The 13677-nt window shown below is 42.6% G+C and overlaps 1 protein-coding gene across 2 annotated transcripts in view; it reads left to right on the top strand.

The window, feature by feature from the left end:
- The window catches only part of LOC117813057 (beta-galactoside alpha-2,6-sialyltransferase 1-like), a 37374-nt gene extending 30220 nt beyond the window's left edge, over positions 1-7154 (top strand). For both annotated transcript variants that reach the window (XM_034684122.1, XM_034684123.1), the window contains exon 9: positions 358-7154. In XM_034684122.1, the coding sequence (XP_034540013.1) occupies positions 358-629 (272 nt within the window). In that variant the 3' untranslated portion in view covers positions 630-7154. The remainder of the gene's footprint in view (positions 1-357) is intronic.
- Positions 7155-13677: the final 6523 nt, after the last annotated feature.

Genomic DNA, 13677 nt, shown 5'->3' with positions numbered 1-13677 from the left:
TGTGGAGATGAGCAGTTAGCATCTACACCTTTTTGCGCTCCCATCCTGATGGAGGTCAATCTGAGCTGGATTGCAGGGAGGCACTTTGTGATAAATGTGTCACGGTTTGCATCCAGCTCACAATGAATGATTAAATGATTTGATTCATTTGCGGTCAGAGCCATGTTTCATCATTTTTCCTCGTCCTGAATTCATATTTTATTATTCACAACACAAAAGTAGCCATTAATGATTAAAGGGAAGGAGCTTTAAGAGGGAAAGTGACAAGAAATTATGATAAATAATGGTAGAAAAGTGTATATCTTCATCAGGACGATCTACTGAAGAATAACCATTCTCTCCATCATGTCCCTCAAGGCACCGTCCTGATGATGTCTCTATGCGAGGTGGTGCACGTCTACGAGTTTCTGCCATCCCGCAGGAAGACCGAGCTCTGCCATTACTACCAGCGCTTCTCTGACGCCGCCTGTACGCTCGGTGCCTACCACCCGCTGTTCTACGAGAAGAACCTCGTCAAGAGAATGAACCAAGGCCTTGACCGCGACATCTTCACCCACGGACGAGTCACTCTGCCCGGCTTCAGCCAGCTGAACTGCACCCAGGCTGCTGGCAGAAAAACCGAGCACTGAGTGGAGGATGTAGCACAGGAACACACACACACAGACACACACGCGCACACGCGCACACACACACGCGCACACACACACACACACACACGCATCCACACACCCATAGGAGTCCAAGCAGAATGCTGCATGAGGACACGGATGGATGAGGAGAGACGCATGAACACTTCACACCCACTGCCGAACCAAAAGGAACGCTGTGCCACCCTCTATAAATATATCATACTGTTATTATAGGCTGTGAAAACACATACACACACACACACACACACACACACACACTCAATCAACTGATGGATGTGCCTGATCTTTACACGTACATGTCCTTACAGGGACCTTCCTCTGGTTATCCCTGAACTCTTAATACTAGATCTTAAAGGACCATACCGCTGTTTTTCAAATGTTTCAGTCAATAATACATTATTGTTTAATAATCAGGAGTTTAAAGTGTTTAGGGGGTTGGTGTTTCCAGAAAACGATTTTGTTTACTTTATAAACGGGTGCTTAATTCACAAACATAGACAGTAAAACAGCTGTATGAGCAGAGAGCGAGGCGGAGAAGGGCAGGGAGATCACACAAGAGGAATTATTCAATAACTAACATAGCTTACCTGCGGCCAGTGTAAATTTATGACGTCTGGTACAACCTGCAGAGTATGTGTGGGTGGCCACAGGCTATGTGAGCAAGGGGAGACAATCTGCTGGTACAATGATCACAGACTGACATCTCATACGGGTATACAAGTAAATGTAAAACGGCCCTTTGGCGGCCCGCCCAGGTATCATCTACATGGGAAACACTGAATGTCTGCATGGCTGTAACGCCCCGCTTCGGCATCACAAACATCGGCATGATGCTCAAAAACAGCAGCATGGTTCTTGATCATATGATTTTGATCCGTTTACTTTCCAAAGTGTTAAAGTGAGCCGTAAAGAGAGAGACTGGCGGGATTAACGTCTACCTTAACATATTAGTCATTCCACTGTAGGGTACTGCTCTCGTTCTCTCCCCTCCATCTTTTACTTTGAGCTTAAACTGGTTTTTAATTCAACATTCTTCTAATATTTTTGATTGCAGCTGCTCTGTCTGGAACTGCCAAGTTATTTTGGTTCCCTTTTTGATCAGTCGTTCACTGCTGGTAACACTTCCGTAACATCCCACTCACACTGAGGACCAATCAGATTCTGCGCTGAGACTCGGCTCAATCTGATGTTTTCTCAGAAGAACTTAGAATCACATAGGGCCTGATCTACTAAGATCTCAAATAAAGAGCGCTATATTGCGTGTGCAAACTAAAACATTGCACGTGCTATTTCTGGGCATGTTGCGGGTGTTCTACCATGACTGCGTTTGCAAATGATAACAAGTTCAAAAGTGGTGCGGACCGCCCTATTTCATTGAGGATTTTGCGTGTGCTACCGGCTGTCACCATGGATGGTTTGGTAGAGCAGAGTGGCCGTAAACGAAAAATGAAGTTTGAAGCCATGGAGTTGGAGGTCTTGGTGGAGGAGGCAAATAAACACATTGGTGAACACCAGCAGAGACATCTCAGCGTTGACAGAAGAAACGCAATTTGGGAGGCCATCTGTGAAAAGGTGAATGCTGTGAGAAAAAACAGAAGATCCTCCGATGACCTAAAAAGAAGATAGCAAGATATCCGCAGAAGAAAAAAGGAAAACTTTCCCATAATAAAATCTCAGCTCATTCTAATATTGGACACATTTAATTAGTTCAAAATTAATTTGCTTTGTGTGTCTCGTTGAATATAGAATGGAAAAAAAAATAATTTCATTATTTGAAAAGCGTTTTGTAAGTTGTCTGTTATGACTGTAAAAATAATGTCTATCTCTTTTTTCTTAAATGGAGAATCTTCATCAGATGTCTGACAAACCCCGCCGTATTCCTCAAATAATCTCAGACCAGAAAACACCTCAGCAGAGCCCCGAAGGCGTCTAGATTGTTATGATGATATTGATTGGGAGTTGCTGCAGCAATAAAGAAATGAGACGGATGGGTTACAGGCCATTGATCAGGAGGTGAGAGCTGTGTCCAATGTTGTACATGCTCCGCCGGGACATTCGTTCATTACACACGGGCTGACACTAGGAGATGCCGGTACTAACGCAATAGTGCGCTGGAATGAATCCAGATGCAAGAAAATGCAGTGTTGCAAGGAGTTTTCCATAGGAGATATGGCATGGTTCCTTTTTGTGACTGCCTCTAAATCAGCCCTTAATTAGGTCATCCAGCAGCTCAAAAATGGCATTGCTGGATAGACGATATGTCTCTATTTTTTTTATTTCTGACAGTCCAAATATGTTGACACGCGCACAGAGGATTCTCTCTGTCCGTCGTCTGTCATTGCACCTTTGCCTCCTTCTCGCCACATTGACCGCAGCCATTTGTGCGTAACGCTGTGCCAGTTTGCACCTGCCTTTCGAACGTGCTAAATATAGATGCAAAAACACCACCTGCTATCTGCTTCAGGTTTGATAAATCACATTGCGTGTGCTTAATGATTACATTTGCATCTCCTCCTCCCAGTATTTCGCACGTGTGGATAATCTGCATGTATTCTGCATTTTCATGAAGGCAAACACGCTTAATTGATTACGAGTGCTGTTTTGTTCATTTGACAGACGCAATCCTCGGTGCGACCGGTTAGTGCATCTGCTTTGCTTGCGCTAACAAGTTTGCACGTTTTATACACGCAAACCTTTAGTAGATCGGGCCCTTAGTGTTTGTGGGAGAGACAATAAAACATGCTTTGGTTTCAGATGACTCAGTTTAATGAATAATTTACTGCCCTGTTTTCTGGGCTTAAAGTCATCAGTCTGTTTCAAAATGTGATTGTATTTATTCTCACACTGGGAAAGAGGTTAAGTTCACATACAACAAGGAGCCACTGCATTAGATAGAGAATACTACACGGGTTCAAGTTACAAAAGTGCATCTTTTCTCCATGTCAGAATGTCTGTCCTCACTGTTGTTGATACAAAGTCCTAAAAACAAGGATTTCAGGTCAATCAAAGCAAATAAATAGAAAACAATATGACGTAGGCACATTTTGAAGGCAAACATGAATATAATTCTGAAGTTATAAACCATAAATCAATAAACGCACCAGGTGTATTTTTCCTTCTTTTGAAACTAATAACAAATAAATGTTGCACTGCTCCTTTAAAAAACCTGTGTAGTTGATTTAAATGGTCAGAAAGCTGATGAATGTCTCCACAAGACACGCTCATACATGCACACACCTTGCAGAGTGTATCTACTGAAGATTATACTGCCTGCAGACGACTCTCCTCTCTATGTTTGAAAGCAACACGATAAACAGACTAATACTGATTTTGTACCGTTTGTCCACCCTGTAACAACCTTTACCAATAATCATTTTTTAATGGTAATAAATTGTAAATATTATAGCAGTGATAACCCTGAGGACTTGTTTTAGTGTGATACTTCAACATTATAAAGTAAAGTCATGCTGATGAGGTTATGCTGCTTTGGTTTTGTGAGCGAAAGAAATACTTTGTCATTTAATTTTACGATTTTTTATTTTTTTCATTGGAAATATGAACTTAAGTTATATTAGGAATACCACCAAGAAATCATACTCCAAGGAAGTACTCCAATACTAAAGGTAGCTTGTTAGTCTTGTTGTGAAAATCTGCTACTTGCCATAAGCTAGCTAGCATGTTGACCTTCAAATTACATTTTTTTTCTGCGGTAATGAAGGAATGAGAAATAGAAATAGTGGCATTTAAATGTTTATTCTAAACTTCCGATCAGTTTTGAAATAACTAAACCTCTTGTCTGCTCACGCGTCTGAATCTCAGTCGTATTTTGAGTATGATCACAGTAAAGGAAACGTCCTCATGGTATCATAACTTTTATTCTACTGTTACCGCTGCATGTGCATAATCTTTAAGTGTTTTCTCCAAAGTAGAGTAGCAACTGGAGAAAACAATAATTAGCTTTATCTCTGATTTACAGAGAAATGAGTCGCATGGCACACATTTACTAACATTGACCCACGATATGAAACGTGATGTTAAGCACTGTCACATGTGAGCCAGGTCATTAGCATGCAAGCACAGACTGGGTTACAGCGTGAGCGTGCAAGGCTCCACGAAAGTATGTGTTTTTTATAAAGAGAGTCTTTTCTTGAATATGAATACCTGGAAAGTACACTGAACTAATGCACCACCAGGAGGCGCATCAGGACACCAAACAGTACCTACTCTTTTTGATTTTGTGACTTCTGTGGTCCCATTTTCACCTGGCGCCCATCTTCTGGTCATTTTTTATTCCTGTTTTTTTTTCTAATAACATTCCTGAACTGTATTCGTACTTTGTGTTTAGCGCTCGTTAGCAACTTTTAGCATGCTAACACGCTAAATTAGGATTAGGAACATGGTTCTGCTGAACATCAGCATGTTAGCATCGTTATTCTGTGCATGTTAGCATGTTGATGTTAGCGTTTACATTGTAAATATTTTGTTTGTTGATGATGACGCGGTAATGAAGCTGCCGCATTTATGGTTCTGTTTTAGTTTTGCATTCCGGGGCCTCTGGATGTGATCGGGTCAAACACAGTGTACAGATGACTGCATGTGGCGATAAGGAGCTGAAATGTTAGCCCTTAGCATGTCAGTGTTTTGAAAAGAAACGTACTCCAGAAATAAAACAGCTGCTCTGTTGGTTTTGTAATCATTCTACTTTCATGTCTATACCCGGACGTTGTTGTTCTTTTAGGAGGCAAACACTTGAATTATTGATGTCATTGCATTTAAGAGGAAATCTAGGAGAACATTTCTCCCTATGCAGTCGCCCCATCGTCCCAGCTCCTGCTCCTTTAATTTCAGCCATCAGTGTTTGTTCCTGTGAGACCTTCTGACGTTTTAGTTTTGCTTGCAGATGCACTTTTTCCTCATTTTGCCTTTGTCCTCTTTGTTTATGAGGGGATGTTTGTGGAGCTGTGACTTCACGTGGTTATTGAATATATTATTTAACAACTTTTTACTCTGTTATACTGTTTTCTTTTCACTCAATGTAAGAACAAAAATTCTAAAGGAAAATTGTCCCCTGCACTTTGTTTGAGTCTTTTTGTTTTAATCAATCTCTCTTTCTGGTGTTTTGAGGATTCTTTGAGGACGCTGTGAGGTTCAGACTTTTGGTTTTTAATAAACAGTGTCAACATGTAAAGTACACCCTAAAACTGATTCAGGTATGTGTTGTCTCTTTGGTGATTCTTTAACTTTTAAAACAGTGCCCCCATCAGATTAGGCTCCTTACTACTTCTACCACTACTACTGAATCAGTTAGCACTGAACTTTGTATGTCCATTCCTGGTTCACAGAGGATATACCTTTAGGACATCTGTTGTTCTGTGTGAATCTGTAGCATCTCCATGAGGCAACATTTGTGGGTTTTAAGTAAATTTCTCCACAATTCTTGGATTGGTTGTCATGGGGTTGGTTTTAAACAACAATGGTTCCGAGAGGATGAACCCTTCTTACTCTGGAAGTCATTCCACCTCAGATGAGGCAGACATTCGTGAAAAGGTCTTTTTTTGGGTAGTTATCAGAAATTGTTTGATGTATTTGAGTTGACTTATCCTCTGGAGCAACTTAACATTCTTTGGATGTATTCCAACTTGATTTGGTACACAGATTCATGGCCCAAGAGGGTACACCTTTAGGACTTCAGTTATTCTGAGTTGACATTCTTGGTTCTGGGAAAACTTCTCAACAAGTATCAGATGGGTATTCTTTGAATTTGTTTGAGACAGTCGTTGTTCCCAGAGGATGCATCCTCATAACCTTGATGATTCTAACTCTTCATGAAGTACCACCGTGACGCTTTGGTTTTGTTTGAAAGGAACTAGAGGATGAACCAATTGTTCACACATTCAAGTTACATTGCAATAACTTTGGTGATATCTCAACACGTCATGTAGCGCCATCATCTGGCCACATAACAAATTGATTAAGTGCTTTTGGGAATGACTGCAATGATAATGACACATTTTTTAAACTGAACTCTTTTCAGTGAAGCAACTTTTACAAAATTGAATAATCTGAAAGGAAAAAAATATATATATTTTATGACATTTTAGTTAACGAACATCTCCACTGCCGAGTCATGACACATTAAAACACTTCACGGCTTGTTACTGTGAGCCCTGTCCCTGCCACTCTGGGTTACCCGTAACCCGTACAGTATATTTGAACCCTGCTTACATCAGACTCCAGGACTCACTACTGTCAGTGTTCAAGCTTCTGTTTTATTTATATATATATATGATCAAAGCTGTATTTTCCTCTCTCTGTTACAAACACTGTAGGTGAACTGTTTACATGCTTGGTTAATGGCTTTGTGTTCCACATGTCATTGTGTCTCTTTAGTGTGAGCAGGAGGTTGTGACAGTGTGGAGTGAAACACATACAGATGTTGAGATGAAGTAAATACGTGTATATGAACTTTAAAACTGAGGTCAATAAAAACTGAGAACAATGAGACTGGAGGTCATGTTTTTTAACTACTTATACTGACTGCAAAATAAGGTGCAATATAGATTCTATTTCTATTCCGTAAGCCCTTTTCCATATGATTAAGTGTACCAAAAATATTAATAAAATATTATTCAAAAGTTTGTCCTCAATACATTTATAATGTTTACACTTTTTCATGTTTTATTCTTGCTTAATTTGTTGCCATTTTAAATCCTCTACAGACTTCAGACTGAAGCAAGAGATGGACAGTGCCACCTGCAGGTCAACAAAGAAAAAAAAAAGAGGAATGATGGATTAATAAATAGAATTTTACAGGTCAAATAATGAATATCAGTGACTTTAAAATGCATAAGCTTTAATTTAATGTCAATAATATTATCAATCTGTCAAATAAAGGCATGTTGTGATAAACAAGTCAGATTAAATATGCCAATCTATAAAATCTGAAACATGGAGTAAATATATTAGGAAAATGGAAATTTCATTTTATAAAATGTGTATGAAACATCAATAATTGAATTAGTATTTTATCATTATCTCGTAAAATACATCAGCGACTCTGTTTTGGAACATTTCTTGTTGCTTGTCTTTACCCCTGTTTGATTAGTATGAACTTCTTGAGTTTTCATTGAACTGTTTCCTGAGTTTGAACATTTTATAAAATAAATAAGACATCATGTAAACTTATTTTCAGAATTCAAAATAATGGTTTCACTCAGGAAGCTGTGTGTAAGGATACTAAATCATCACATCATTTTTACATTATATACAGATTTAATTCTCATTTTATTTACGTTTTTTTTTAGATTTGTCTTTTGTCTTTTATATGTAAAATGAATAATAAGTGAAGAGGAAGAAATACTATTAGCCTTCAGATGTGGTTGAGCTCATAGGACTTGATATCACAATCCCTTACAGATAAATCAGAACTGGTGTTGAGTGGGTGGGAGTAAATGCTTCATTGGGGTCTTCAGGTGGGCACCCTCCTTCATTGGTGTTTCATTGATAGGCCCACGACACCTCCGCAGGGCTCAACGGCGTGACACCTGGCGTCCCAGGTGTGCCCCCTCTGCTTTTACCCCCTGTTCATTTTGCAGACCAGATGGGGTCCTTCCTCTTGATCCAAAGCCATCTGCTGCTTTATTCGGCAGCTTCTGACATTGATCTGATGGCTTGTCGGTAGGCCTGACCTCGCAATCCCATTCCCTTGAGGAACTGGGAAGTAGATGTGGCCACAAACCCTCTACATCCAACCTCGACCGGAAGCACTTGGGCACGCCAGCCGCGTTGTTCAGCCTCGGCTGCTATGTCGGTGTACTTTAGACGTTTCCGCTCATATGCTTCCCCAACTGCAGCTTCCCATGGTACAGTTGGTTCAACAATGAACAGCGACTTCTGAGAGGTTGACCACAAGACCAGGTCTGACCTGAGGTTTGTTGTTAAAATCTCAGGTGGGAACACGAGTTCCTGGTCTAAATCAACTCGCATTCTCCAGTCCCTGGCCACGTCTAGAAGGGTTGCTTCCACTCTGGCAGTTGGTTTTATTGGAAGCTGTCCTGCTCTCACGAAAGCTGTGGTGTTTGATTGTCTGGGCTCTGGGGGAGGGAGGGCATTGTTGGCAGTTCTCCTTCCTTCCAGGGCAATCGCCAGTTGACGCAGGACCTGGTTATGTCTCCAGGTGTAGCGGCCTTGGGACAGACTGGTTTTGCAACCGGTGAGGATGTGCTTCAGTGTTGCAGGGGTTTGACAGAGTGCACAAGAAGGATCTTCTCCAAACCACTGGTTTAGATTCTTTGGGGTAGGAAGAACATCATAGGTGGCCCTGATGATAAAGCTGAGTTGGCTTCCTTCCATCTCCCAAAGATCCCTCCATGTGATCTTGCGATGCTCTAGGTTTTCCCAGCTGGTCCACTGGCCCTGTTTGGACTGTGAAACCGCCTTTGAGCATCTTTCTGCTTCCTCTTGTTGTTGCTGAGCAACCACCAGCTTTCTTCTCTCGGTTGGTGTTGCCTTGTGCCATGTGGGTTGACTGGTCCCAAGTCCAAACCCACCTCTTCCGTGCTGCATTGTCCTACTATGTCTCCATGTCTGAGAGCAGATTTTGCTTGCTCTGTGGCCTCTGATGGGATCCACTTCCTCCCAGTTCTCAGTTCAGGAGCAGTCGCTCGGATCACTTGATCTTGAGACTCGGTCAGGGTCATGTTCAGCCTCACTTTGGTGCATTTAAACTCCTCTGTGAGGCTAGAGACAGGCAGTTCCAGGGCACCGTGTCCATATAAGCCGATGTTGCTGAGGCAGAGGGGGAGGCCAAGCCACTTCTTGATAAATGAAGAGACTGTCCTCTCCAGCTTCTCGACTTTGGTCATGGGGATCTCGTAAAAAGACAGAGGCCACATCAGGCGGGGGAGCAAACCAAACTGCAAGCACCACAGTTTCAACCTGCCAGGAAGCAAGGTCTTGTCTATGCTGACAAGGCCTTTGATTGTTTGTTCCCTCAGTTGGTCACTCTGGTCTGAGTCTTTGAGGCTCGCATTGTACCATTGCCCCAAGCTCTTGACTGGCAGCTCTGACACCACTGGAATGGGTGAATCCTTGATGTGGAACCTCTTGTCCTCAAGTTGTCCCTTGACAATGGATATGCTCCTGGATTTGCTGGGTTTCAACTTCATCCGTGCCCATGAAATGTTGGCCTGAAGCTTTCCTAGCAGATGTTTGGTGCATGCAACAGTTGAGGTCAAGGTGGTCATATCATCCATGTAGGCACGAATGGGAGGTAGACGCTGCCCAGACTCCAGACGTTCACCTCCTATGACCCACTTGGAAGCACGAATGATCACCTCCATGGCCATGGTGAAGGCTAGTGGGGAGATGGTACATCCAGCCATTATTCCCACTTCCAACGATTGCCATGATGTTGTGTATTCCGTTGTTTTGATACAGAATTGCAGATCTTGGAAGTAGTTCCTCACCAGATTTGTGATGGTGCCCGGGACACAGAAGAACTTAAAGGCTGTCCAGATGAGGGAATGAGGGATGGATCCAAAAGCATTGGCCAGGTCCAGGAATAAGACGTGCAGGTCTCTTCCTTCCCTTTTTGCAGATTGGATTTGGTGCCATATCATGCTTGTATGCTCCAAGCATCCTGAGAACCCAGGAATACCGGCTTTCTGCACTGAAGTGTCGATCAAGTTGTTTTGTTTCAGGTAGGTTGTCATCCTATTAGCAACAATGCTAAAGAAGAGCTTCCCTTCAACATTCAACAGGTTGATCTGCCGGAATTGGTCGATGTTTGAGGCATCCTTCTCCTTGGGGATAACTACTCCCCCTGCTCTTCGCCATGCTTTTGGGATGATCTGCTTGGTCCACGCCACCTTCATTTGTCTCCACAGAAAGCGTAAGACGCCGGGGGTGTTCTTATACAGCCGGTATGGAACTCCATTTGGTCCTGGAGCTGAAGCTGCCCTTGCCTTCGTCACTGCTTTCTCAACCTCACTTCACCTTGGAGGACTGTCATCCAGCTGGTGAACTGGTTGAGGAAGTGGTGGCATGTCTGGAGGTAGTTCCCTCTGTTCAAGTCTTTGGTTGTCTGTGTGAGTTGTTTTCAGGTGGTTCTCCAGCTCCCTCTTTGGCACCTTAAGTGACCCACTCTTTTCCTGCGTGAAAAGTCCTTTCACAAACCTGAAGGGATCCTTATAGAAGGATGTTCTTGCCCTTTCCTTCCTCTTGCATTGAACCCTTAGGTTTTCTGCTCTCCGCAGTCTTCCCAGGCGTCCCTTCAGGTCTTCTTGCAGGAGGTCGATTCCAACTCTTTCTTCCAGTGAGGCTTTCTTCCACTGCTTCCTCAACCCCCTTCTCTCTTTGACAAGGCGCTCGATTTCTTGCTGCCTTCTCGACTTGGGAGGGGTTGTTGGTGTCCTACCATTGGTTCCTGTCTCCTTTGTTCCAAATCTTTCTGCTCCGTAGAAGTAGATCAGGTCTCCCATTTTCTCCAGTTTCTTTTCCACTGTTCCTTTTATTCCATCCAGGATCTTAATCAGGTCTGCATCAACCGTTGCCCACTCTTTCTTACTGCTGGACCGTGGCCACCTCACGTGAGGTCTGTGACCTTGGGTGTTCTTCTCCAAAGTAGGTTGCGACTGACTTGGTTCAAAATTATCTGATGTTGTGCTTGAATTACTCTCAGCCACTGGGGTGCTGATGCTCAGTGGCCTGTGGGTTAAATCCTGCCGCTGAGCTTCACTCGCCTGACTTGACCTTTCTCTCAGGAGATAATGATCAATACGAGGTCCCGGCCTCAGTGTCTTCAAGCACTTCATGTGCCCTTGATGTATTCTTAGGCCTCTGATGGATGTTACCTTGGACCAGCCGCAATTACTTGGTGCTCTTGTCCTTCAGTTGATGTTGCGTGATTTCTGCTGATTTTCTGTTTCGTCGTCGTGTTCATTCCAGGGTCAGTTACCGGTTTGTCAGCCGATGAGTCATCTTCCGCCCCCGCTCTCGCAGACTCTAGGGCCATTTTCGTAGCAATGAGGGGTGGCTCTTGTGCACTTTATCGAGCGACGGAGCCTGCCGTCATGGATAGCTAGTCCATGACAGCCCCGTTAGGGTCTTTTCCTCCTGTCAGCTGACTCTCCACGCCGTCACATGGTCTTTCCCTTGTTGTCAGCTGTACTTTCACAGTAAGGTCATGATAAGGGTTATGATTACGGTTAAGGTTATGATTAGGGTTAAGGTTATGATAAGGGTTAGGGTTAAGGTTATGATTAGGGCTAGGGTTATGATAAGGGTTAGGGTTAATGTTATGATTAAGGTTAAGTTTATGATTAGGATTAGGGTTATGATTAGGGTTAGGGTTAAGGTTATGAATAGGGTTGGGGTAATGGTGAGGGTTAGGGTTAAGGGTTATGATTGGAGTTAAGGTTAAGTTTAAGGTTATGATTAGTTTTAGGGTTAGGATTAGGGTTAAGGTTATGAAAAGGGTTAGCGTTATGATTAGGGTTGGAGTTATGATTAGGGTTGGGGTTAAGGTTATGAATAGGGTAAGTATTAGGGCTATGATTAGGGTTAAGGTTATGATTAGGGTTGGGTTATAATTAGGGTAAGGGTCATGGTTATGATTAGGGTTAGGGTTATGATTAGGGTTAGGGTTAAAGGTGGAGTAGGACATATTATTTTGATACATTTTTATCAATCACGAGCAAAAAGCAATGTATACATCGATAGGGAGTAATACACAAAGTGATCCAACACTGAGATGAGAAATCTCAGTTGTCTGTGTCAGCAGCTAGACTGCAATAAGTTTGTCCAATCATTCATTCGCCACCGAGCGCAATGATTGGCTGACCGGCCGGATGACCTGTGACCTGCTGAAAGACACACCTACTGTTTACCGGAGTGCGCGTGACCTGACTGAGATCGTCATCAACAGGCTGTTCACTAACGCAGAACATCTGATAAACATGTCAGAGAGAGAGAAACCAACGATTTTAAACCAACTTCTGCCCTCAAGTTCTGCCACTAAACAGAGCAAGAGGAAGACTGTGATGAAAAGGAGACTACTTAAAAACGCTGGATGAAGATACAAACACAAGTCAATCAATATTCAGGATGCATTTCTGAGACAGCTGAAGGATTAGAATGGTCTCTAAAGCGACGCCATGGTTGCTGATTTTCTACTGGACAGGTAATCATGTCATTTCTTTTGTCTTTGTGTTCATGGTTTTGTTCATCTATGAGACAGCTAGTCATAACTTCGGCTAATGCTAGCGGCCAACTAACGGCTTGTAGCTATGTTTATAGAGACCTGTATACAGTCTGTTAGCTGCTAGCTCTTCTGTTACTCTGTATCAGCATGAATACAAAGTCTACATGCCGTCTTGTCTGTGTTTTCATAGCTACGAGAAGGACACATCGACGTCCACATCGTTTAAACACGGGACGCAGAGGCTTGCACCCCCCATTGTTTCATGTGTTCGGAGTCCCCCTCTGACTGGTGGGTCCCCCTCTGACCGGTGGTCCCCCTCTGACCGGTGAGTTTCAGGCCCGATAAGAACTCCATGAACATGAACATTGCTTTGACTACTGCTTGCGTGGAGGTATAAATACCGCTCTCTTTTTTATTATGAGCTATTTTTGATTTATGTACGCAGAAGGGTTTTTTTTAGTGTCTGCACAGAATAAAATCCAAACCCTTCTCTTTCACTTCACGTGATCTGCATGCTAATTCACAATCTGAGACCACAGCAGGACAGGCAGACACCATACAGACTAAAGAGATGAGAGACAAAAAGTTTGGCTGATAAAAAAAATCCTGTGAATGTTAGCTGCTTCTCTAAAAGCTTAGTTTGGTGAAGGAAAGCATAAATAAAAGTGTTCAACAAGGAATCAAATACACAGAATAATTGTATTAATAATCTGTGGGCACAGTCTTCCTCTCCAAAGAGGGAGAGAGCACATTTTCACATCACTTACTCAGAAAATATTAGATAATATTCAAGATATCAATAAGAAATACAGTATATGTGTGCAC

This window comes from Notolabrus celidotus, chromosome 5 (genome assembly GCF_009762535.1).
Source record: "Notolabrus celidotus isolate fNotCel1 chromosome 5, fNotCel1.pri, whole genome shotgun sequence".
Classification (NCBI taxonomy): domain Eukaryota; kingdom Metazoa; phylum Chordata; class Actinopteri; order Labriformes; family Labridae; genus Notolabrus; species Notolabrus celidotus.
The sequence above is the reverse complement of the archived record's forward strand: the minus strand, read 5'-3'. Positions and strand labels throughout refer to the sequence as shown.